The 26292-nt window shown below is 43.6% G+C and overlaps 1 protein-coding gene and 1 long non-coding RNA gene across 2 annotated transcripts in view; one reads left to right on the forward strand and one right to left on the reverse strand.

The window, feature by feature from the left end:
• LOC146441582 (uncharacterized) overlaps nt 1-13864 on the reverse strand; it is a 163168-nt gene extending 149304 nt beyond the window's left edge. The window contains exons 1-2 of the long non-coding RNA XR_014849973.1: nt 12049-13864; nt 11137-11224 (exon numbers count right to left, since the gene is read on the reverse strand). This is a non-coding gene — a long non-coding RNA (uncharacterized LOC146441582). The remainder of the gene's footprint in view (nt 1-11136; nt 11225-12048) is intronic.
• Nucleotides 13865-21491: 7627 nt separating this feature from the next.
• FOXQ1 (forkhead box Q1) lies at nt 21492-24454 on the forward strand. The gene has a single exon (XM_085052021.1). It carries the CDS (start codon nt 22320-22322, stop codon nt 23517-23519), a length of 1200 nt encoding a protein of 399 aa, XP_084908147.1. The 5' UTR covers nt 21492-22319; the 3' UTR covers nt 23520-24454.
• Nucleotides 24455-26292: the final 1838 nt, after the last annotated feature.

Genomic DNA, 26292 nt, shown 5'->3' on the forward strand with positions numbered 1-26292 from the left:
TAGCAGTCATTCTTCAGCGTGTAGGTGGGATTGCCAGTAGGCAGAGACAGTGATAAATGAGTCCCCAGGTGTTGCTGCTCTTTTTAGAAAACCCTTTAACAAGCATTTGTGAAGATTGAGGTCATTTTGCAAACTTATAGGAGTTACAGTAAGTTGTTTCAGACACTTCTTTTTTTAAGCAGGGCTGTCAGAGTTGGTGAACCCAAAGTGGGTTGTATCTTTCTACTTAACTCTGTTTACAAAACCCAGGTAATTATTTATATGCATTTAGTTTTGAGGATGCATTAAAGAGGTCAGGGATGGGGATTATTAGAGCAATGTTTCCATTAATTTGTTTTCTGGCTGCAAGAAAGCAAATGTTGCAGTCCTGAACTCTCCAACAAACATTTTGCACACTTGATGACAGCACAGAGATGATGATTTGTTTCATTAAGGTAATTATTATAAACACCAAGAAGCCAGGAGAGAAGCTGCTCGGCTCAGAAGATAAGAGCCTAAAGCCTTTCACCTCCAGACAGCAGATCCCACCAACAACCAGGCTGAACAGGTTCATTCAAGTATCAAACCTACACTAAAGTGTTCTCCCACCATCAGCACCCATCAAACCCTGTAGCAACTCCCTGGCTTGCTGACTGACAAGGCTCCACAGGGATGTGGAGGACCATACAGGGTGGAGCACAGGGATCTGTCAATCCCAACACAGGCACTGGGAACCGTGCTGAACTGAAACTCTTCTTGCTGCCATGGTTCTTCAGACAAGACTGCTGGCAGCTTTCCTGAGTATCAAATGGATGCAAACTACTCTGTGGAGCACGCCAAAGGAAAATGAGGAAAAACAACATTGCAGAGCTTCTTCAAAGTACCATGCCACTGTCCTTACCAACACCATCCTCTGGCATGGGGAAAGGCACTCAGAGTGGGTAATTCCAGGCAAACACCACCAACAATACCATTCTGAATGCCCCTGTTCCACCACTTGGAATCAGCTAGCAAAGAGACGAGTTTTGCAGTGAGGATTAGCACTGAAGGCCTCAGCCCTAAGGATGCAATAAACATCACATGGAGTGAGCAGAGCCATGGAAAACCGTTTGGCATTTCACAACCAAGTCCCCCACCTTCACACTTAAGTAATATTTTATCGTCTAGCATCGTGTCTTGGCACAGAATTCCACAGGCTGAGACTCTTTTGTAATTCTGAACTCTACAATGTTGTTCCCCCCGCCACAAAGAGACCTCTATCCAAAGGTGGAACACAAACAAGCTCCATTCTGAGTCATAAAAACATAACACATGCGTAAGTGCATGCAATAATCTTGGTATAATTTGCCCCTTAGTCATTGTCTAGTCCTATTATGTAAATCTGAAACATGCATTTTTGAAAATAAAGGGCTTCAGTAAAATAATTACTGTTGTAATCCTGGAACCACACCCAATAAACAGTTTAGCAATCAACTGGCTCCATATATTTGAAAGCTATAAACAGATTAGCATGAAATTAAACCAGTAAGGGCCAAAATCTCAGCTGCTGGTGTAAATTAGTACCGTTTGACTAAATCAAATTAGCAGTTTGATTGACTTCAATTAAGCTACACTAATTTACAGAAAGCCATCATCTCTTCTTTCTTTATGCATATTCATCTCAGAGTATGCGTGTAAGATTTGTGTTCTTCAGAGACACTGATCTTTAGCACAATAATCTCATTTCTCTCTCTGCATATGTATATTCGTGAAATATAAGTATGGCTTCAGGCACTGTGGGGAGAGAAATTGAAGGACTACCAGAAAAGAAAGAACTGATGACTCCAATCTAATAATTTCAATAAATTCCTATTCATTTTCTTAATAAGAAATTTGCTTCACTACAGAAGACAGCCTGAGACTGCCCTTAGCAAGCTTCATTCCAAAGAAACCTAGAAATTATTATACATTAACAGTTTTTGCACAATTTGGAATAATAGTCAATTTTTTTCAGACACCAATATTGTTAACTTCACAGTGTTCCAGGGCAAGAACTGCACCTGAATTTTCATGCATCTCCCTACAATTCATGTGACTTTGATCTCATAGCAAAAATAAGCCTCATTTCAATGGTTTTTAATGGCATAAAATTGGCTATAGAAGGATCAGATGATCGGGACCTGACCTGTGTTTCATTTGGAAAAGGAGCCATTTACATTACACCTTCATTCTAAGCCTCATGAAAGATGTGAATCCTTACCATTAGCCTCAGGTTCGATGTTGGAAAAGTAGGGCAGAGAGTTAAGCTATGTGCTCAGCTCAAGGAGTGGGAGAAACAGGAAGTCTGGCTTAAGAAACAGATTCTTGAGCCTTAACCATGCTCTGAAGCTATGCTTTTCCCTTCGATCATCCGTACACCATTGCACGGTCAAAGAAAAATTGTCTCACCACTACAATTCTGATGTTCTGTCTGAAGAAATCTTTTTATCACAGGAGTGTGAACACAAGGGGAGAGGGGAAACGTGGAAGAAGGTTCTGGTGTCTGAAACACACATTGTATCTGGGTGACAGGAGTGAGACTGTCCTCCTAAATATCCTTTAAGTAAAAAGCAATGATATTGCTAATGGAGAAAACACATAAGGAGGAAAAACAAATCCCATATGGCTAAAAAAAAGGCAGAATGGAGGAGTGAGGAAATGAAGCCTTGATCTACATTTATTCCCAAGGCCAATCAGACAAAAATACATGAACAGATAGAAGCTATAAGGAAAGAATATAAAGGTATCGAGAAATTTTGGAATCGAGTGGACCTAAAAGGATTAAGGGGTATCACCCCTCCAGGGCTGAGAGCAAGAAAAGCAGGGGTATAAGTGGCAAAACAGCCAATAAAATTGACAGCACAGCCAGACCATAGCTGCCACTCTTCTATCAGACACAAATTAAAACAGCTTCCACCCTGGTTTCCACTGCAAGATCACCTCTGGAACACTAACCAAGAAACAGGAACATCACAGACAGAAGTAAAGCGAAACAGGGAAAGCAGTGGCCTAGAGAGCAAGCAGCCATCCTGGTGAGGAGATCCAGGCCTTCCTCCACTCCCATGCCGGAGGCTGGTATCACTGACCAACTCAGATTGCTTTTTTGGGAGGTGTAGATAACCAGAATTCATCTCTAAATTGGAGATGGATTCAACAGGTGGACTGTTAGGTGGATAAGGAATTGGCCACCCTTTCACATCCAGAGGGTTGTGATCAATGTCGTAGATGTCCTTTGGGACTCTGAGCCAAGTGGTGTCCCTTAGGGGTCTGCATTGGGACCACTACTATTTAGTATCTCCATTAATTCTGACACTGTCAGTGGGATCAGCACACCCTCAGCAAGTTTGCAGATGACACCAAGCTTGGTGGTGCAGCTGACACACCTGAAGGACAGGATGACATCCACAGGGACTTGGATAAGCTCAAAAAGTGAGTCCATAGGAACCCCATGTGGTTTAAAAAGACCAAGTGCAAGGTGCTGCACCTCGGACAGGGCAACCCCAGCATCAGCACAGGCTGGGGATAAACTGAGAGCAGCCCTGGGGAGAAGGACTTGGAAGTGCTGGTGGGTGAGAGGCTGGACATGGCCCAGCCATGTGCACTCACAGCCCAGAAAGCCAAATGTGTCCTGGGCTGCATCCAAAGCAACATGTCCAGCAGGGCAAGGGAGGGATTCTGCCCCTCTGCTCTGCTCAGACCCCACCTGCAGTGCTGCACCCAGCTCTGGGGTCCCCAGGACAGGAAGGACATGGACCTGTTGGAGTGAGTCCAGAGAATGCCATGGACATGATCACAGGGATGGAGCACCTGTCCTATTAATAAAGCCCGAGAATGGGATTGTTCAGCCTAGAGAAGGTTTTGGGGTGACCTAACTGCAGCCTTCCAGTACCTGAAGGGAGCTACAAGACAGATGGAGAGGGACTTTTTACAAGAGCAGGTAGTGACAGAATAAGGGGGAATGGCTTCAAACTGAAAGAGAACAGATTAGATACTAGGGAAAAACTTTACTGAGTGTGTGGTGAAGCACTGGAATAGATTGTCCAGAGAAGTTGTGGATGCCCCAGCCCTGGAAAAGTTCAAAAGGTGAGGTTGGATGGAGCTTTGAGCTATCTGGTTTAGTGGAAGGTGTCCTTGCCCATGGCAGCAGGATTGAAACTAGGTATTCTTTAAAGTCCCTTCCAACCCAAGCAATTGTATGATTCTATTATGTTGTAGTATTATATTCTAAGATTCACAAGGTGAGAAAGAAACTACCCCTGACATGCTGAAGGTTACCTGATAACAGAAACCCAGCACAACAGCTCCCATGCTGCTGCATTAGTATCGATCCCACACTGCTGAGTGGAAATCCTGACAACACGTGCAGCCAACACGCAGCAGCAGGTGGGGGTTTGGTTCAGCAGCCTTCATCTCTGGCTCATGTCACCTCTTTGATCTACTGCAAACACACCAGTTTGACTGCAATGCCCCAATAATATCTGACACCTTGAGGCACGTGGAGGAACGCGACTCCCTTTCTCATCATTTTTCATTTACAGAAATAAGGCTAAGGAGGGGTCTTACAGCATCTGTCATCTCCCAATTGCTGCTGAGTAGCAAGTAACAAACATGAAAAGCTTTGTTTGGCAGCACAGCATAGGGCTTGCACCCAGAGAGAGGATTGTTCTGTATGTTCTTATTACTGGTGATATTTCCCATATACTGAGACATTCCTGGCTGGGAAGGCAGGCGAAAGAATTATGTATTTAGCAGAATGGCAGGACAGTGAAGAAAACGCTGTCTGTGCTGCTTTCCCACTCCAAGCTCATCTTTCAAAGTTTGGGCTATACTACATTACTGAATACTAGGATTAAGCAAACATTAACATCAAAAAACAAAGTCAATAATAGATTTTGATAAAAGCACATTTTCCATATGGTTTTACTCAGTTTTATGCAACCCATCACAAATCCTAACAAGTTTAAGGGCAGGAACATTTGCAGAAACAAGTAATTCTTATGTAAAGCATAGTAAATGCTCAAGAAATGAGAACTCTGAATTAATACCTACGACAATATGATCCTCAATTTATGAAGGGTTATTTCCATCTTTCAAGGAACACAGTTCAACCACAAGACTGCACATAACTGGTCAAATTTTGGCTAGGTATGTCACATTTAGGTGACACTACAGAGCTGCTGGCCACTTTATTAAATATTTCAATGATCTTTCAGCATTACACTTGCGCTTAAGAGGTTTTTCCCATCCTTTTCCTATTTTCTTCCCCACAGAACTTCAGGTTTTGAAAAGTAATATAAAAAAACATGTTGCTGAGTTTCAGAATTTTCAGGAAAAGGTCAACAGACATATATATATATATATATCTAAGTTTTAACACCCACATAGCACTGAAGTGTAGGGACAGGTTTTTAAAGTCATTTGGATGTATGAATAGACTGAGAAATATATGTCAGGACTGTCAAAATACCTGGCTACTTCTTCCAAAAGTCAACAGGGGATGCTTGCTTAGGAACACATGAAAAATCATCATTTTATAATCAATATTTTCAGGCTCCTTAATTACTTTCCTAGATAACAGAGCCCTCAAGGAGTCTCACCTCTAGGACTAATTCACTGGGTACAGAGCAAACCTCATCATTTTTGGTGCTCATTTGTCCCCTACAGCCACACTAAGGGTTCTGACCACCAGCACAGGCGTGCTTTTCATCACACCTCTTCTCAAAGCATAACATACTAGCTGGGTAATATTTAGAAGATAGATTTTGCAGGGTAATCCAGTTAGGCAGCAAGGGGAGTCTTTGAAGCTGCTAGAATGATTTCCATTGGCTCCAGAGGACACCAAATCAGGTCTAACAAGTACTTGTTGGACCTTGAAACGATATGTGCCTTTGAAATACCTATATATAAATATGCACACGGACATAACCAGCCCATCTGCGTCTGAATTTCCTCATCTCAGAAATATGGATAACAGATATTTACTCATCTTTATAGAAGGCTGATAATATTTAAAGCAATTGGTGTGATGACTAATTAGCTAATATTTGAAATTTTAAAGCACTACATAACTGCTAAGTATTACTACTAAATTAAGCCAGCTGTCAGTAAAGGCAGACAGCCTGATCTTTGCTGCTTGTTGACATAAGACCAATTATAAATAATGAGTTCCATAAAGTCTAAAATATGTCATACAGGGAGAAATTAATGAAAATTAAGATGAATAAAATGGTATATCATCATCATTCAATATTAAAATTTATTGTATTTCAGACTTTTAATCAGCAATGTCTACAGTAATTTCCCTTTCTATATGCACCATACTGCTAAATAAAGCACACATGCCTTTTTGATTGAAAATAAGGTCTGCGTTCACCTTGTGTCATTATACTGTCCCCTGATAATGTTAATTTCTGAATCAAGAGCCCTGTTCGTCATAAATTTCCGGTTAGGTTTGCTGCTCTTCGCACTCCAGCTGTAAGATAACAGAAACTCATTTTTAGTAACCTCCTAATTGCAAACCTAATCCATTAATGACCACTCTGCTTCCATTTGCCTTTTCCCAGATTGCACCAGAAGCTCACAGTTATTCTGTAGTCAATTAGCATATCCAAATTTTTCTCTGCCACTTTCCTTCCCACCTTGTGCTACGTTGTCTTCTAGGGAACAACCATTTCAACTAAAGGCAGAAACCCTCAGCTATTAAACATTTAGTCTATTTTCATTGTTCCTGCCCTCACATTCCCTCACAGTATGGGAAGAACTGGACATTATCTCCACCTTGACAATGTCTCCTTGTCTTGTGTCAGCAGAGAATTTCATCAGTCAGTTCCAGCCTTCTACACTCAAGGCATTAAGGAAAATGTTAAGTAAGATCAGTCCCTAAGCTGGTCTGTTAGGATTTCCACTAACAACCTTCCACCAAACTGGCAGAACCTGTGCCATCTCCCTGGTCCCTGCCCACCTTCATACCAGCTTCCTCAACTTAAGAAGGAAGGTGCAGTCTACCTTTGCTAAACTAGCATTTCACTCCTGCCAGAGCAGTTTACCAGATTAAATCTAAATATGTAAAGTTAGTTTACTTTATGCAGACATTCTCTGTCATGATCAGGGAAATATTCCATTTTTTCAGATTCCAGAATCATACAAAACAAGTACAGTACTCTACGCTCAGCATCAGGAATGCAGAGGTAAGTAAAGGTTCTTCATACATATTCAGCCAAAATATTACCTACCATATTTCAAAAAAATGTGGGGAATTATTCCTTTTCAACTGACTAAACAATTACTAGTATTTATTATCTCTATTTTGACAGAACTGGTTTAACACATTCTTAAAAAAATACACAACTTATTCTTTTTGATCATCACAAGTGTCATCAGCCTACCACAAATACTGTATTAAATAACTCTGCACCACAAAGAAACATGATCCTCTAAACGGTGAATCAATGTATTTGCTAAGGAGGTGTGTATCAAGTCAAGTCATCTCAACATATAACTGATCCCCCGGTGGGAAGCAAACAAACAAGAAAACAGAATATCTCACCTTTGAAATTCCAGCTAACACAGCTTCACAGGCCCAGTTCTTCTCTAGCATATACCCCCCCGAGAGGCAGCTGCTGCAGACACAGAGCTGCTCTACCAAATTGCCTGGTCTAGAGCTCTCAGCAAGGGTGCTTTCTGGTCACACAGTCACCAGAGACCCTACAACTCTCCCCACCAAGACACAAACAACCTGACACTTCCTCCTCTCCTTTTCCTTCTTGTTTACAAGGCCACATGCAACCCCTTCCTCTTCCTCTCTGAAGCTGGATTATTTCATGATGGGAACTGGTCATTCAGTCCCTGATCCTCCCTGACATCGACAGCACACAGACTCCTGTGTCTCAGAGTAATGCAGGCAAAACTGCTTTGTTGGGGCAAATCCCCTCCCTTAAGAAAAAGGATTTTGATTGAAAATCACATTTTGCCTAAAGGCATCCTTTTTTTTTCCCAAGTGTTATCCTTTCCTTCCCAGAAAAACATTAAATCAGCCAAATGGTTCTTGCTGCCTCTCCACGTGTAAAAAGGAAAGTAAAAACCAGAGGATAAGCTACAGAAAGAAAAGTGTGACTGGTGAAAAGAGAAGTGGTAGCCCTGACCTCTTGACTCAAGGGCAGTGTGGAGAGGAAGGCAGCAGAGTGGGAGGAAAGTGGTGAAGGGAAAATAGTATGCATATGTGCGGGCACACATCAGATACTGATTTACCAAAGCCTAGTGAGGAGGCGGCAGCCTCCCTATCGGCACCAATTGGTGTAGCCTGCCTTCCTGCACCTTGTGGAACAGGCACACAGCAGAATGGCTCAGCAGTCTCCCACCCAGCTCGGGAAAGGGCATCGCCTGTCCTCAACAAATGCATTGGCTTCTACACCTTCCCATGGGAAGGGGTCGGTACTGCTGGGGAACACAGTATTACATCTGCTATTTCCAGTGAACATGCAACACTGTATAAAAGCTTGCAGAAGGAACAAGATCTGATCTTGCGTTTGTTCCATGTCTGCAGTTCCTGAAGACGTGCACATGCAGAAAGACTCTAAAGCTACAAGCTTGTTTTCTCTGCAAAAGGGAAAAAATTAGAAAACCTTTGTATTCTTTGCACTTAAAAGGGCAGATCCCCTTACACCAGATACTGCTCTTTCAGCAGATCTTTGTGGGTGGAGATTTCATATCAGCATGTCTGCCAATTCCTGCCAGAGTTTCATCCAAGCCACAACATATAGAGTCAACATTAATTAGCACTAATTATTATTTATAAGAAGCAATATTATCTGCATTGTTATCATTCACATTTATTGTTACGCCTTACATAGGGTTCATATGCATGGTACCTCACTGCCCAAATAGAACAAGGTCCCATGGAATCTGCAGACTAATGCACAACATTGTCATCCTAAAACCATTTTGAGCAGCTCAGAGTTAATGCTAGGAGATCCCCTTTTCTCTGCTCCCATCAACTTGCCTTCTACTTTCTGTTTACAGGTCAGGATTTTTCTTCTTTTTTTTTTTTCCCTTACAACCAGGAAAGAATAATAAAAAACCTAAACAAACAACTGCCTACAGATTGTAAAATCATTTTCTTTTTAACCAGAGAAACAGAAAAGAACCATCACAAGAAAAGCATTCCCCCATCTAAACACAGTGTTTCCTATACAAAACTCTCAAGTGAGCCTTCTGCACTTCACCAGAATGAATTGGTTTCATACTAACAGAGAAAACATGCTCAGTGGATTTATGTTGAATTTATTCCTCTATCTATTTTGTTGGCACGAGCAGAAGCTTTCTTAAACACCACTTTCTTCTGCTTCAAATAGTGTCTCCAAAAACAGAACTGTCCTGTATGAAATGGAGTTGTGTGTTAAGCAATGGGGCTGATTTCATTTAGTTCCCATAAAAGTGAGAAAACTTGCAAATATTACAAAATTCAATTTAAAACAGTTAATTAGTCCAGATAGCTATTATTAGTACTATTGAAGTTATTAGCATTGTTGATAATAACTGCTCATAAATAATGATTTGCATAAATTAAATTTAGCTGGAAGAACTTATGAGCATTAGCAAATCCTATAATGAGCATGGTCCATATTCTCCATTTAATGAATTCTGCCTCACTTCCAGTTTAAATATTTTTTACCACTTTGTTTCTTGCTTATTTTGTTGCTTGATGCAATACACAATAGCACAGGCACCAAGATTAGTGCAGTGAATCCAATTTAGAAAGTCACTTTCGCACAGACAAGTTTAATGAAAACACTTCAGTATGTTAAAGTGAATTCCCTTAGCCAACCCAGGCTGGTTGGAGAAACTACTAATAATCAGCTGGAACTGCTGAGTCAAAATTATGAATGAGATGGAAACACTGAACACATTTCATATGCTCCCATTGCTTGTATTATATTTGAGATTGTTGCAATCACAAATTATGCACTGCTCTGAAACACTACATACTTTGACCAATATTAATTGCAACATTTTGCCGAGGAGTCACAACATGTTGTGTCACTCTGCACACACCTTTCAGCCAGAAGTATGAACTGAAAAGAGCAAGAAAACTTTGCATTACCATTAGCTGTTGAAAGCCAACTTCCATCTGAAAACATTTGAGAGCAGTTTGATTTCTATTGATATGCACATTTTATTTGCTTTACTAAGAAATCAGACTAGATTTATTTAAATTTTCAAATACAGAAGAAAAACAACTTTAAAACTAGATATTGTTGGCATATTTCTAATTTTTCCTATTATTCACAATTCATTAGATTAATTTGTTCAACAGGTTATCTTATCAAAGAAAAGAAACCATACCATTTTGCTTATACAAATAGCAAGTATGAACATTACAGACATTATAAAGGGGTTATTTTAGTTGCTGCTGGTTTTTAGCTAAAATAAGTAATGAATAATTTGTAAGAGAAGGGCACCTGAGAATATTGTTCAGAGCACATAGGCAATTAATACATAGAAAAATATTTGCAGAAATTAATCATTATGACTTGTTTCACCCAGTTTTCTAACTCTGAAATGCCATACTTGGTTATTTATACTAAAAGATAGGAAGCATGCTTCCAGGAGAATAAAAGCGTTCAGGATTAAAAAAAAAAAAAAGTTTGATCTTCATTGTATCTATAACCAGTAATTACCATGCCATTATATTTATACCAACAGTCAAGCACTTCACTGGCATAAACAGACACACCTCTTTCAGCAGCAGGGTTGCAATCACACATGCTGGTAGTTATCTTCATCCAAAATGCACTGACAGTTAAATGGGAAGGATATATAAATTATTGTCCAGATCTTTAGCTGGTTCATCACGCAACACTTCACTGAAGTTAATAATGCCATACCATCTGATAACACATCCCATTATTCACAGCTTAATTAAATTGTGCATGGAAAGTTAACAGAAAGAGGTAACCAACCAATGCAATGCAAACAACACAAAACTCAGTGTGGCAAGCTTAAGCTGGCTCTGTTAAGCAACACATCAGTAATGGTGGAAAGAACACTTCTGGAAAGTGCTCAGTGTCAATAAAGACATCCTCTTTAGTATTGATTAATCAAGGCAGCCATCAGGACACATAAAAACACGTCTTAACTCACCTCTTCCTGGAGCAAGCACTAATGTTCAAGCGCTTCGCAGAAAGATGTTACAAAATAGCCTAATGGAAAACATTCTTCTGCAGGAGTCCTATTAGAAAGGACGATAAGAGTGGCAGTCAGGTAAAGGGAAAAAATACCTGCAATGCTCAAGGTAGAACACAGTGTGCAGCTTTCAAGCAGCAAATAAATTTTGAGGGCAAATCCCTCTCACCTTACACAATGTTTTGGTCTAGCTCAATATGTTAAATCCTATCTTTACGTCAGGATGAAGTTTGATTTAATGATGAAAGTAGCTTTTCTTTTCACAATCAATTACCTTACATAAATAACCTCTTCATAAATTATCTTAATAAATGAACAGAGTATCTCAAGCAGTAAAAACTGGAGTACCTCCATTTTAGGTGCTTCTTATGAGAAGGGAGGTAGGCTGGAATTCACCTTATATACTTTTCAGAGCTCTGTAATACATCCCAGGTGGTCACCTGGGAAGTGTTAGGCTTCCTTTCAGTTAACAGTAATAGGCTGAAAATCACTTCATGTACTACAATCACCTGTTTTGGGATGAGATTGTAACAATTCCCTGGTGTGACAACATGTGTGGGCATTTAAAATTTCAGGCAGCAGCACTGACTACTCACTACCTGCAAAGCAGAATCTACTAAATATTTCTAAATATTTAGAAATCTTTAAAGGTACAAATTTTTAGTTCAAACTCCTTATTATGTCTTTGGTTCTTTGGTTTTACTTTCTTGTTGCCTCTGAAATTATCAACGTTCTCTACTGTTTCAGATAAAACCATTCTTTTTAGTGCTATAACTTTCCAACCCTTTAATACCTTGGCCAATAGTTTCCTTTTAACAAACTAAAATGGTGTTTATAAAAAAAATACATTTAGGCTGCATCAAATCTTACCTCTGAAAGGGAAGACTCACAACACACTAAGACTGTTTCCATGCAATGTTCTTGGGCAAAACTCTTCAGCACCACTGGGACAGAAACACAGCAAATACGCCCCCAAAACTACACTGCAGAAGGGAACGATAGTGCTGCTGTCTCCTGTAAAGAGCAGATGAGAGCACCAACACCTTCTCAAAGCTTCAAGATGTAAAATCAACATAAACATTTATTTAAGTTACGTTTTACACTTGCAAACTAAAAAGAGCCAGGACATGCACACAAGAGCTGGTGTGTGATTGTCTGCACTATTTAACTTGCAACACGCTTGCTGATATGGACTGTCCCCAGTAACCCAGAACTTTCTCATGCCACTCAGAGGCCTGTATTCAGGAGATAACACAGACAAAGGGCAGTTCCATCTAGACAGCACAGATGAGGCCACTTCTTTGTAAGGAAGAGAATTTAGCCATGCTAAAGCCCTCAGGGGAAGGTCTGGGTGCTGGCCTGGTTTCACTAGTGCTAAGGTAGCCCTAAAGACCGGATGGGACGTTGTGGGCACCTTTAAGTGTAAGATCAAGATTGTATCTAGAAGATTCACCATACCATGGTGTTTAAAATACTAATGAATACATTCATGCACAAGAGTAATTTTCCCAAATTAATTAGGATTACTCCTATGTATAAAAGTATGCCAGCGTAGGTGTGCACAGAAGAGGTTCTGAAATGTCAGTCATCATATACCCATCAGTTAAAGCACACTCAAATGTTTTTGTTTTAAAGACTGTACCAACTAACTAATACAACATACATGTTTTCTGGGTCTGATGACTCAAGAAGAACTTGCAAGTCTATACGTTAACTCATTCATCTTATACAAATAAACTTTCCCCTTGTGAAAGGGAGTCCCATGGCATTAATAAACAGGGATCTTTCTCAACCATACTCAGATTCTGTAAGAATCACTTAGAAACATTTAGACTAATTATTTGTTGCGAATTATTCATTTGACTTTGTCTCTTCAATCAAGAAGCATGGCTCTATTTCTTTCAGCAACACGAGCTAGTATAATAGAATACAGTTTCCATGTTTAACTCTCATATCCAACACCATTTAATTAAAGTCTCAACTGGTAATAGTCATGATTCTGGCCAAAGTTTTGAAGGTTTGAATGCAGGCCCACTGGAGTGAAAGCCCCACCTATTCAGTTAATGCTTCTGCACCTGACTACACCTATTTTCCTCAAGGGGCCAAACTTTAATGATAGCACATTTAAAGGCCAAAGAAAGTGTAAGAGGGTACCAGGTGTCACATCCTGCTTTAGAAATAAACTCTGTCCAAGTCACCAAGATTTACTCAGAGATGACTGTCTTTTAAAGCAGCACTGCAGAAGGCCATTTTTCCCATAACACTTTGATAACTCCTAAAAAAAGCTTTAATCTGTGTTGGACCTTGCTGAGTTTCTTGGCACTGATTGCATGTCAGATGGAGAACAAAAATGGACTGTCTTCCAAACCCTTATGGCATAAATAAATCAAGCAATGAATAAGGATTCTTGTAAGCGATGAGTAAATATCTCCATTGCCTGATCCATCAACGTCAGGTGCCAGAGCTTACACTTCTCAGATATGAATACTGAAGTCTGCAATTCTTTGAATCCCTTTGTGTATCAGTCATGCTCTGTTTCTCTTTCATAATCTCCCATTCTTCACAGTTGCTAGAGATTTTCATTAGAAGAAAAAAAGGAGGAAATATTTTGTAAAGAAATAGCAAGTAGAAAGAACTTTTAAACTGATGCACCCCAGCCCCTTTAGGAATTATACAGTGATGTTCAATCTTCACGTTTGCTTTTTTTTTTTTTTGTAATTTTTATTCAGTTTAAAACAAAACAAACCAAAACCAAACCAAAATCAACCCCAAAAAAAAATCCTTCACTCCTCAACCACCCCTAGCCATGAAAGACTGGAAAAGTATACTCCAAGAGAGAAAATGAAGATGAAAGACAATTGCTTCCAAAAGCACCATGGGAAATGAAAAGCCAGAGAACTCCCTAGCCTGAGGAAAGCTGTAGAGGTGAGCAGTCCAAAAAATTCCACCAGCAGAAGCAGTCAAATTGGAGATTTTTGGGCATCCTGAAAATTTTATACAGTCTAAGTGGAACTGCTCTGCAATGTGCTCTCAGTTGGAGCTCTCTACTCCAGTGTTGTCCACATCTTCACCTCTTCATCTCAGCTTTGCTCCCTTTTCCTTTTCCTCTGCTACCTTTACCCTGCTTGATTCCCTCCCCCATACACTTCCATTTATTTTTACAGTAAAAATAAAATGGTCCTGAAATGTCATTTTTATCACGAAAAAATGTTAAAACCTCCCAATATTTTTAAAAGGAAAACGATCCACATAAAAAGAAAACCCAAAGAAGCAGCTGTGTGTCACAGCAGCAATTACAGTCTCAGAGAAGTCAAGATCCTGTTAGTGCTAGACTCCCTGCATACTTACTCCCTCCTCACGGTCCGACTGACTTAGAGGGAAGGAGCCATTGCATTAAAGAATTGGAGATGTTTGGTAAGACCTGGTCCTAAGCAAACAAATCAGGACTACTGACAGGTTTACAGGGCAGAAGATACTGGGTGTGACACGCCAGAAAATCACTTGCAGACATTTAACTGGCGCAAGCCTCTGGACTATGTTTTACTTACCAGTCTTGGGCTAACACCCAGGATTTTTCTCTCCTTGCAAAGGTATGATGTCAGGCACATGGCAGTTCTTGAGATTCTGTGTAAGCCAGCATTGCCAGAGGCTCTGTGCAGGTGTGGTTAACAGTTATTTAATGATTCTTCACAATTGCATGTATCTGTCTGAACATAAATACAGTGTGATTGTAATCTTTCTTTTCACACCATGAATTTGCCCTTGTGTTTCCACCCTTGCAGGTTCCCAAATGCTCAATGTCTGTTATTACAGACCTGAGATTCACTTCATTTCAAACCATTTACGAGGACTTTGCTGTCCTGTTGACTTGGTAAGGTGAAGAGAATGAAGGCAGCATATTTAATACAAATGCTCCAGTTCTTCACCTAAATTCTGTATGTTTGGCTCCCTGATGACTCACAGGACTCTCCTCCCTTCCCCATGTTTGCACAGTGATGACAAGTACTGTTAACTTTCTAAAAGCAAAATTATCAAAAAACCCCCAGAACACTGGCAATTCCTGGGAAAAGCTCTCTGTCTTTCTCTTTTCCCAGCAGTTGCACAAGCCTTTACTCTAAATACTAGTACAGTTCAATTAGTTAAAATAATTTTGAGTGATAGTTCAACTGTTTCTTTTCCAAAAGGTAATAGTTTTCCTAATTAGTCACTTGCTTTGATAAGGCACTGACTTTTACTCTAATCTAAATTACAAGACTTTATCTACCTGCATCATTTAAACACACCCTACTTGCAAATCTGGTATGACTAAAAACCATGACAAGTGTTTGGTTTCATTTTACATTTGCTTCAAAGTGCCCCACTTGGAGGTTAATTATTAATCTACTAAAGTATATGTAAAGGTTCAGGGAAACAACAGGGTTAGTAGGTAGAGCAGTAGTGGAGGAATTAGGAAACTCATGTCCTATTCCCATCTTAGATCGTGTAATTTTGGCCAAGACATTCAAAATCTGTGAACCCTTACGTACAGAACCAAAATAGCAACACTCTGCACAAAGCACTTTGACATCTGTAGGGAAGAAATTTCATGGGTGTGAGGCAACAGGATGTTTATTCGCACCTTAAAGAGACTGAAACTCAGCTAATCCCTTAAGAACTCACCTAGGAACTGGAAATTAGATACACAGTGCATGCAACTCAACAAACTAATGATTTTGTTACCACTGCAGCAACAGGAGGACCAGCTCCTCAAGCTTTTACTGCATTTCTCTGCCATCCGAAAAGTGGTGAAAATACAGCCAGTTTCAGGAACACAGATTGCAGGACATAAATCCCCATCCCCAGCACCAGAGGTACTGCAGTGGATGCATCCTCGGTGTAACTGTGCTTCCTGTTCCAGGAGTAAGCCAGCAGCATCACAGACCAGATTTTCAAAGATACCAATGGTGTTCCGGAGCTGACCAGGGGGTTGCAGAGAAGGAAAATGGAACACAGCAGAGGACAGAAAATGCACAAGAGAGATACATTTAGGGGTAATACTGCCAAATCCTGCATACCACAGGGAAGTCTGACTGTCAGTAGCCTGCTCCCAAATAGCTCCATTATAATGCATTTCACTTGGTCTTGGAAAAAATATAAAACAAGGTTTTCATACCATTATTTATTTATAGATTTGGCTAATGCTTACATAAATCATCTGATTCCACCCAGAAAAGCTTTTTAAAAACAAAGAAACAACAAAAGAAATCCAACCCAGAAGTAAGAATGTTAAATACTTATTGCTGTTCAACTTGAATATTATTGGCAAGGTGATTAATTTGTTGATCCACAGTGCTATAAATAGTACTTTAACTTAGCTGAATTGAAACATATCCTTCATATCTCCAGTCACTGTTTACCCATGTAAAATATATGTGGGTTTGAGTTGGCTTAGGTGTACTCCAGCTAGGGCTAGCAAAGTTCAATGAGTCTCCATCACATATTCAAAGTCCTTCATCTCTTGGTTAATTTTGCTGTAATTTTCTTACAAAGTTCTTCACTCTGCTCCATCAATGCATGGACTTGAAGGCAGTAAGAGGCTATTGTAACAGCTCAGCTGGTGTTTCCTCATATCACGGGCCAGTGAGAGCAAGCCTCTGGCATCAATACCAAGTTTGATGCCAACAGATATTTGGTTGGGCACCAGCAATAACAAGCTATGATGGTTTCTTTTTAAGTTTGTTTGGCACCAGTAGCAAAACCCATTCACTATGCTTGGCAGAGAGCCACAGAATTTCACCAAATGGCTTCTGCATCGTAACTTCATAACAAGCACAACACAGCGTAACTTTTAATTGCAGTGGAGCCTGTCCCTTAGCAAGCAATTCTGTCCTGACAATTATATCCAGGATCATCAATACATGTGCTGCCTTCCAATATCAGTTTCTTTCTTAGTGTAAGAAGCTTTTCCTTGAAGAGATCAACAAGCCCCTAAGCCCATCACCATTTGGATTTTCTCTCCCTTGGTGCAGTTACATGAAACCAAGTAATCAGCCATGAGAAAAGCCTATGGGGACAGTTACTGAATTAAGTCATCAAAAAATATGTTGTAAATACTGTGTTGATTTAACCTCACCCTGCACCCTTTTATGTCACGTATTTCTCAGACTGCAAACCTGCAATATATTCCAGAGAGGTTCACCTTATGCCAGTGTGGAACCTCATTCAAGCCCCGGAGGCTTAACACAGCAGTAGTAAAAAGAGAGAGAATTAGCTATAAATTATCTGAGTCTCGGGACAGAGCAATCTCCATTTTGACAGCTCCTTGCTAAATGGTACAGCGCTTTCCAGTGAGGCTTTGTGGTGGATAGCTCAGTGGACACAGCACAGGACAAGGGCTCCAGAGAGCTCAGTTCTACAGACAGGGCTGCTACTGACTTCCCAAATTATTTTCACCCCTTTTCACATGTAAAATGGGAGAGCTCTGAGATTTCTCAATGAAAAGGATGGTGTAAGAATCTGGAATTTTTTCTCCAGTACTAAGCATTAGTAACAGGACCAATAACATCACTTTCTTCTCAGGAGAAAATCTGTCCCTGCCCATTCTGTCACAACCCAGAACTCTGGAAAAAAAAATTTGCTTAGATGCAGACTTTTTTTATGGCACATGAAGTGGGTACAGGGAGGAAGTGATTCTAAGCTCTCAGCATGGGAAAATTTCATTCTGAGCAATGTCTCCCAAGAAAATAAAGACTGCATGAAACAAAGTTGAAATGGAACTCCCCATTGTAAATTCAGCTCTTAGTACCTGCCAAAGACATGAGAAAATCTCTACCCACAGGGGATGGCTGTCCTTGTGAAAAAGTGCCAATCTTTCCCAATGAGGGAATTCACGCAGACATGCATTCTGCTTCAGTGATCAAACTCTTCCTCTCAAGGTCTAAAGGAATTTCCACTAACCTCGTTTCTTACAGCTCAGTCTCTAGCTGGATTTCCTTCAACTATAAAAATATACATAGCGCAATTAGCCAACCTTCACAGACTGTAGTTCATTTATGCATGCTAGGCACATCTCCTGCTGCGAGCAGCCCATCCAGAGCGAGCTCTTTGAACTGAACTATTGTTTCTCACGTAGTGAATTGCATTGTCCAGTTTGATCATTCCTGGCAAGGCAGTGCACTCCTGCAGCTTGCCACAGGAGGAGGAAGAGAAGAGATGATGGAGCACTTGGTCCAGCTGGTGTGCTGGACAACTCAGACACACAAATAAGCTTGCCTACTACTAACTATAGGACTTTCCCAGTCACCACAGAGACCTTTATTGACCAGTTGTTCTTCTACGACCTTACCTGGAGACCCCCTCTAACGTAGTCAGTGGTCTGGAGAGACAGGAGGCAGGAAAAAGAACTAAGAAAGAGCTGGGTGAAAAAAAAAAAACAGAGGAAATAATTTTTTAAAAACTTTAAACCAAGAACATATTGTGACACACCTTTGCACGATGTCTGCCCAACTGAAAAACCCATGTCTCCATGGTTTAAAATACCATGGAGACAACATAACTGAACTAACCAAAAATACACTCACAACCACCAGACAGTGTAGCATTTTGCTGCATTTAGTAAGGAATATTTTTGTAATTTGAAGCTTGAGCAAACTGCAAAGGACTATACCACTTTATCTCCAAATAGCCATTGGCACACTCTTACTATTCCTGAATTAAATGAGTGAAATATTACAGAAAATGGGAAGCAAAGTTGATCGCATGATTTTCAAGCAACCATTTGCATTTCTCCGACTGTCTTCGACTGGGTACTGTTTTGGGTAGGAAAAGAGGGGATCATACATCAAAAAAAGTCCTGCTCTGCTGATCTAAAGAGGAAGAGACATTTCATTTTAGAACAAAGAATTGGATTTTTTTACATTGCTTCACTGGAGGTTTTAGGAGGTTTTTCTTGGGGTGATGGGGGTGGGGTGTTTGGCTTTGCTGTAACACAGCACATCAAAGTGCTTTTGATGTGAAGTTTACTTAACAGAATCAGTTTTTCCGATGATTGTGTTAATCTTTATAAACCTGAAGGCGATACAGTGCCTTTTAAAAAACTATAGCAGGAAAAGACTTGGGGTTACATATACTCTCAGTGGTGAGAGACGGGAGTAGTTGGACTATTTCACCACTTCTTACAACTTTGCTCATGTTTCATGGGCAGCATTAGCAATGGGCTTGAAACTGCCCTCACTCAGGCCAGGAGGGCTCTATTTAAACCCTGCACGGCCCTTTCATAAGCACCTTCATACGTTGGCTCAGGTAAGAGCTACCAGAGGTATCAAGGGACAGTTCACAATGGGCACTGGCTCAGAGACAGCAAGGGGGCATTGAGCCACAAGAATCAGTGCTGATCTTAGAAAGGTTCCCTGCTCCCAGCCATTAATAGCTATCTTTGTATTGTTTTGAGTACAAGCTTCTGTCCCCTCTTAAATCTTGCAGAACCAGCTTTGCCATCCACTCCTAGTCTTGAAGTATGGCTGTGAAAAAGCTTGTTATGTCTGACGTGTTTACCTACAGCATTTGAATGACTTTTTAAGTTCTTTGAATAAAGATAAGAGACAATGTGTACATTTTCCACACAAATAGTGGAACAGTAATAAAATAAACATCAAAGGCAAGCTAGCAAATCATCGCTACTTCACTGCTATTTACAACAAAAGCAGGAAGAGGAAAAAACCTACCCTTGCCATTGGCATCATCATAGAAAATATGAGTTTTGGAAGGAATGATACCTTTTTCCCATACCCTTAAACACAAACATTGGCACCTACAGCTAAGACAACACTTTACTGAAAGATTTCAGTTTACATTACATGGAGACAACAACAACAAGGAACCAAGAGAGGTCTCCCTCCTCTTATTTTTGTCTTTCTGAGTTGCCTGCTTTTCTCAACTGCTACGGTTTTTGTAAGAACAGCAAGACTTCAAATGTATTATTATTTCTATTAAAGTTGTCAAGAAAGCAACCAGAGCAACAGAAGAACCTCTCATTCTTCAGTATTTACCATGCAAGACTCATGCGGACTGAAGAAATGGCAAAGCTTTGAAACAAATGCAGGTGTGTGTGTGGGAACATACATTCTATTCAAGAGAGATTGAGATAGAAGGTAGGGCTGTTTGTTTCTCCTCTTAGTCTTTTAAACCTGCCCTTTTTAATCTTCCTCTCTAATACTGCCTGAGAGCCAGACCACAACAGAATAGTCCTAACCAGAGTGACTCTGCATTAAGTATTTATTCTAAAATAAGGTCCGATTTAGAAAGACTGCTTTTAGAAAACATGGAGCAATCCAGCTCTTACTCCAGGACACAAAATTTGAAGCGTACATATGAGAAATAAAACATAAGCACCACACTGGATTTCTGCTGATGTTTTTGTTATTGTTTTGCAGACGCCAGCGCTACTGCCATATGAAGTCAAATGGCATTTTGCAATTGACTCTAAACAGTGAGCAGAACAGGGAGTTTTCAGAGAAGCTACTGCCAGATAGCTCTCTTCATTGAGTTGTTCTATCTAGCATAATGTTGAAGGAGAAGAAAAAAACTCTGAAGGAGGGAAAGACCCTAATAACCTAAACCTAAAAACAAACCCAAAAACGATGACTAATTTTTCTAAAAAGAAAAATGTCTAGGTAAAATTACAGAATACTTTGTCCCAAGCTTTATGGGAAACGTATAGGTTTGCGGTGATTTTAAAAAAAGTTGAAGTTACTATTTGAAAAAAAAAAAAACCAAAACCTACACAATAAAAGATTTTACTAGAGAGCAGCAGTTGTAAGACAGAGGCTACAAACACACCATGCAGAAAAGGTCAAGCAACACTACTATGTGAACAGTAGCACATGTAAAAACTAAAGTTAAGGTTTTGACTAACTCTCTCATAGCAAAACCCCAAAGCATTGCCTACCTGTTCCCATTCTACCTCTGCACCAGGTGTGCTTATGACACAAGGAAAGAGAGACCAGGACTGAACTACTTTGTCAGGCTACATAAATCATTAGGAATTCACAACTGCGAAGCCATGCATTATTTTCCAACAGGTTGTTGAGCTGTCATATTACAACTTGTTGCTTTACACGGCGCTATTAAAATAAATCACTGCACGTAACAGGTTCAGCTCTGCCACCTATAAGTCATTCTGCATTTTACACCTGGGAGGCGGGCCGGCTCTGCTTAGTCTCGCCGAACTGCGGCTTCGTTCGAAATACCCGGGAAGGGGAGGGACCTGGCAGGAGAAAATACAAACAAGTTTCGTAAAATAACTTTCCAACAAGACCTCGCTGTCATCTTGGCTAATTACGGCTCTGAGACGGCTTATTAGGGCATACCCACCTTTGCTACCTTGCTTCTCCACCCACCACCCTTTCAGATCTTTGTCCTGGCTCCGCCTCTCGCCGGCGTTATAATGGGCTGGTCTGAAAGTGGTGGAGAGACGCAGAACCACAGGGGAAGGGAGAGATAATGACAATAACACTAATAACCCTAATAACCCGTCTGCTGCCCGCCTCGCAGCGAGGAGCCAGCCCGGCATCCCGGCACTGACGGGGTTCGAAGCCGGAGAGAGCGGAGTAACCCCGACGGCCCTCGAGAGCTTCTCGCCGCGCCCGGGGAGCGCCGAACGGTACCAGCAGCAGCGCCCCCGAGGAGCACCGAGCTCGGGCGGACTCGCAGGAGTGCCGGCTACGGCAGCCGCCCGCCCGCCCTCTACTCGCACGGGGGCCACCTCGCCCCTCTGCTTCGGCCCCATGGAGCGGCCAGAGTAAAGAGCAGGAAGGACAAAAAGAGGAGCGAAAGGAGAGCGAGCGCCCCAGTGGGGGAGAAAGAGGTGAAAGCCCGGAGGAATCGCCCGGTCCCGAGGGCGGCAGGGCATCGCCGCCGGTCCTCAGCGCCCAGCGGCCGGCAAGGGGCCGGGCCCTGCCAGCGACCCCGGGCCGGCGGGCTGAGGCGGGCGCGGAGCCGCGCTGCCCTGCCGCTCTCGCCTGCCGCCGCGGAGCTGTCCAAGCCGCCGAGGGGACAGAAAGATCCCAGGTCGCCTCGCTGTCCCTTGAGGCCGCGCCGAGGGGCGGGGGTCGCGCCCGCCCAGCGAAGCCGCGGGGTGCGGGGGGGCCGGCGGCGCCGCCGCCATGAAGCTGGAGGTGTTCTCGCAGCACTATGAGGACAAGCTGAGCGCCGGCAGCGACCAGGAAGGCAGCGGCTCGCTCTCCCCGGCTCCGGCCGAGAGCGAGCTGGGCTCGGACGGTGACTGCGCGGCCAACAGCCCGGGCGGCGGGGCCGGGCGGCCGGGGCATCCCCCGCCGCCTCCCCCCACGCCGCAGCCGCCGCCGCCGGCCGAGAGCGCCAAGGGGAAACCCTACACGCGGCGGCCGAAACCGCCCTACTCCTACATCGCGCTGATCGCTATGGCCATCCGCGACTCGGCCGGCGGCCGCCTGACCCTGGCCGAGATCAACGACTACCTGATGAGCCGCTTCCCCTTCTTTCGCGGCGCCTACACCGGCTGGCGCAACTCGGTGCGCCACAATCTCTCCCTCAACGACTGCTTCGTCAAGGTGCTGCGCGACCCGGCGCGGCCCTGGGGCAAGGACAACTACTGGATGCTGAACCCCAGCAGCGAGTACACCTTCGCCGACGGCGTCTTCCGCCGCCGCCGCAAGCGCCTCAGCCGCGCCGCCCCGCCGCCGCAGCCCGCCCGCTCCGCCGCCGGCGCCCCGCCGCAAGCGCCGCAGGAAGCGGCCGGAGCGGGCGCCGCGTCCCCCGGCGCTTCCCCGCGCTGCTGCTGCACATCCTCGCCCTGTCGCTGCGCGCCGGGCGCCAAGGAGGCAGCGGCGGGGGGCGGCGGGGCGAGGCCGGCGGGCGGCGGCACCACCAAGTTCTCCAGCTCCTTCGCGATCGAGAGCCTCCTGCAGCGGCCGGCAGGACCCCGCGCCGCCCCGCAGCCGCCGCCGGCACCGCACGCCCGCCTCCTGTGGCCGGCGCCGCCCGCGCCCCCGCACCTGCTGCCCGGCCCCTACCCGCTGCTCCCCTACCCACCTGCCGCGCAGCCCCCGCCTGCCGCCGCGCTCTACGGCGGTAGCCTCCTGCAGCTCTGCGCCTACGGGCTGGGAGAACCGTCGCCGCTGCGGCTGGGGGGCGGGCGGCCCGCGCTGGCCCCGGGGGAGCCGGCGCCGCTGGCGGAGCGGCCGCGGGCGCCGCTGTTCCACGCCGGTCTCCCCAAGGGCGGGCGGGGGCCGCCGCCCGGCTCCCCGCTCTACGGGCCGCTGCCGCCGGCGGCGGGGGGCTCGGCCTCGTTCCAGCCGTACGCCGTGGAGACCCCCCTGGCTTAATGGAGCCCCCCTCCTCCCCTGCGAGGGACCTGCCCGGGGAGGCGTGGAGGGGGAAAGGAGGAGGCTCTGGATCCCGCACTTTAACTCCAGAGGCGACCACAGCCTCCAAGCAAAAGCCTCGGTGACTGTGCCTTAAGCGAAATGACAGTGGGTTTAACTTAAACCAAAAAAAAAAAAAAAAAAAAAAAAAAAAGAAGAAAAAGAAAAAAGAAAAGAAAAAAAGTCAAACAACTGTCGGTTTGGACATAGCCATGAGCCTCAAGTGCTTCTTACTGTTCGTTGAGACTACTTGACTTCAGCCAGTCCCTCGCCACCTCCTTTCTATCCCCCTCTCTTGTCCCCACATCTCCTGCTACCGAAGCCTTGGGCAGCAGAGCGGGGGTGCCCCGCGGAGGGGCGCGGTGGCTGCCGCTGGGGGATGCGCTGTGCGCTTGGGAGGGCGGGGAGGAGGGAGGGAGCCGGGGGAGTCTGCCGGGAGCAGCAGGGAGAGAGGAGGGGTGGGGACCGGGGTCTGCTGTGGAGCCGTAGGTCTGTACTGCGAAGCAATGCATCACTGTGCCAAAAGAAACCTTTTCTCCTGTCCGGCAACTAGCATTTCGTGGGAAGGGAGGATATTAAATTATTTATAAAAGTAGTGTTTTTAACACAAAGAGAGTGCAGCTTTTTAAAATTAATTATTGGGGGGGGGGGCGGGAGAGGGGAAAGGGCTCAAGGAATTATCGTTGTCTCCTGTACTGGCTGGCGTTCTACATTTATGGCCAAGACCACTACTACTGGAAAGAGTAATTTTTTTCATATTTTATTTTTGTGTTTGTATGTAATATATGTGCGTGTGCATTTTATTGACGCTCGGCCACCATGTTTTTCCATTTTTTTCCTTTCTCCTTTCCCCCGAATAAAAGCTGCCCCCTAAATAAAGGCGGTAATAAGGAGAAGAGCGTGATGTCTGTGCTGGCGTGAGGGAGGGAAGCCTGTCGTGGGATAATCTTGACCGAGAAGCTTGGCTAGAGCTGCGGGGGCAGCCGGGCTGCCTGCCTTTTCATCCCCATCCCTGCCGGCGGGTAGAGGTGGCACCTATGGTCACGGTGCCTTATTTTGGTCACGGGAGATGAGAGAGGTTCTCCTCTTGGGTTGCCGCCAGGTATGAAAGTCCTCTGCAATTCCTCGAATCAAATCAGATTTTCCCGCCAGGGCTCAGCCCTGCAGAAATGCTGCTGATTTGCAGGCAGAGAGGTTCGCAGGCAGGCTGCCCGACGTAGGGGCAGCATGTGGAAATCCTATACATCTGCCTGCCTTTTTATTCTTCCCCTCTTTTTTTTTTTTTGCTTTTCCCCACGAAGGGCAGCAGACGACATGTAATCCTGTTATCATGTTGTCAACTCTCGGTCCAAGGAAAACTCGCTTCAGGAAGGTCGCTGGCACTACCGGGCTCTGGCTGCTTCTGGTGAGGCATCCTCGCTGGCTCTTACGGCGGGCAAATCCTCAGCGGGTGAAGGCTAGGGAGTACCTGCTGGTAATAAAAAGCTCTCACGCGTTTCCTTCTCCCGACGAGCGTTATGTTAAGCTGATTTGTATTGTCAAAAGTGATCAGGAAACCTTCAGGCTGATTCGGGAGAAGGAAAGGTTGGGGGGCTAACTGCCTGTGCTACTGAATTACAAATCGGTGGCGTCCCCGAACTCGAAGAGTTTATACAAATGCTGAAATGATCATTCAGGGTTCGTTTGTTCGGTTGTTTGTTTTAATTAATACTTTTAAAAGCATGAAAATCGGCAGGCTTTTTCCCCCTTCAAGCCTTCTGTAAGCACAGATTACCTAAACAAACGATGACAAGGAGAATTTTGGGCGCTGGCTGTTCTTTTTTCTAATTACACTTATTTCGGACTCTGGAGTTTCTCTCCCACCTCTTTCCCTCAGCCTCGAAGTTCAGCTGCTGACTAGCTTCTACCCTGCTCGGAAAAATTGTTCTGAATAGCAAAAGGTGTGTTGTGAAAGGAAAGCTTCAAACAGAACAATCTGTGGCCGAAAACACTGACTTATTTCAATACAGCTCAAGCAGATTTCACGGTGTGTTTAGTTCAGACCATAACATCCATCAGAACATTGCGAGAGATTAGTGACTAATGTATGAAGTAATCCAACCCTTGAAGGAATTGGTTTTTATGTACACACACGCATACACACATACACACTCTTTCGACATCGTTCTGCCTTCAAGGCTCTGTGCAAATATTAATCTACCCTTCTATAATCTGCTCTTTCCTCTGGCTTGTAGTTTACCATCACTTTTCTTTGGGAGTCCACATGACCTGTCAGCACGCAACTCCTAGTATCTTTTGCTTTTGTTGATCGGTAGAGGTCATATTTCAGGGTATGTTAAAAGCATCTTGATGCAAAATGGAATTTTTTATTACCGCCTCAAGTGTGTATTTTAATCTGATGTATTTAAGTGTGAGTCGGGGTGACTTGTGAGTAAGTGTACATTTAACAGGATGACACTGGGCTTTTTACTTTTAGAAAATAAGTACATTAAAAAAGGAAAGAAAAAAAAAAAGCCCACAGAGTTCGAGATGTGCCTTGTTAATAAGTATTCTATTCTTTATTTGTCTTCTATGAAACTCGATTTTTGGATATGCCGAGAAATGCACATCTGCACTGCAGTGTTAGGGATATCTGTGTCCTCTCGGTTCTTTCTTCATCTTTGACTGGATTGCCGAAGGTCGAGATGAGGATTTGGGCAGTCCCCAGTGCGGGGCAAAGGGAGTGGGGAGCAGG

Source organism: Lichenostomus cassidix, chromosome 2 (genome assembly GCF_008360975.1).
Source record: "Lichenostomus cassidix isolate B80296 chromosome 2, HeHo_3.0, whole genome shotgun sequence".
NCBI lineage: Eukaryota > Metazoa > Chordata > Aves > Passeriformes > Meliphagidae > Lichenostomus > Lichenostomus cassidix.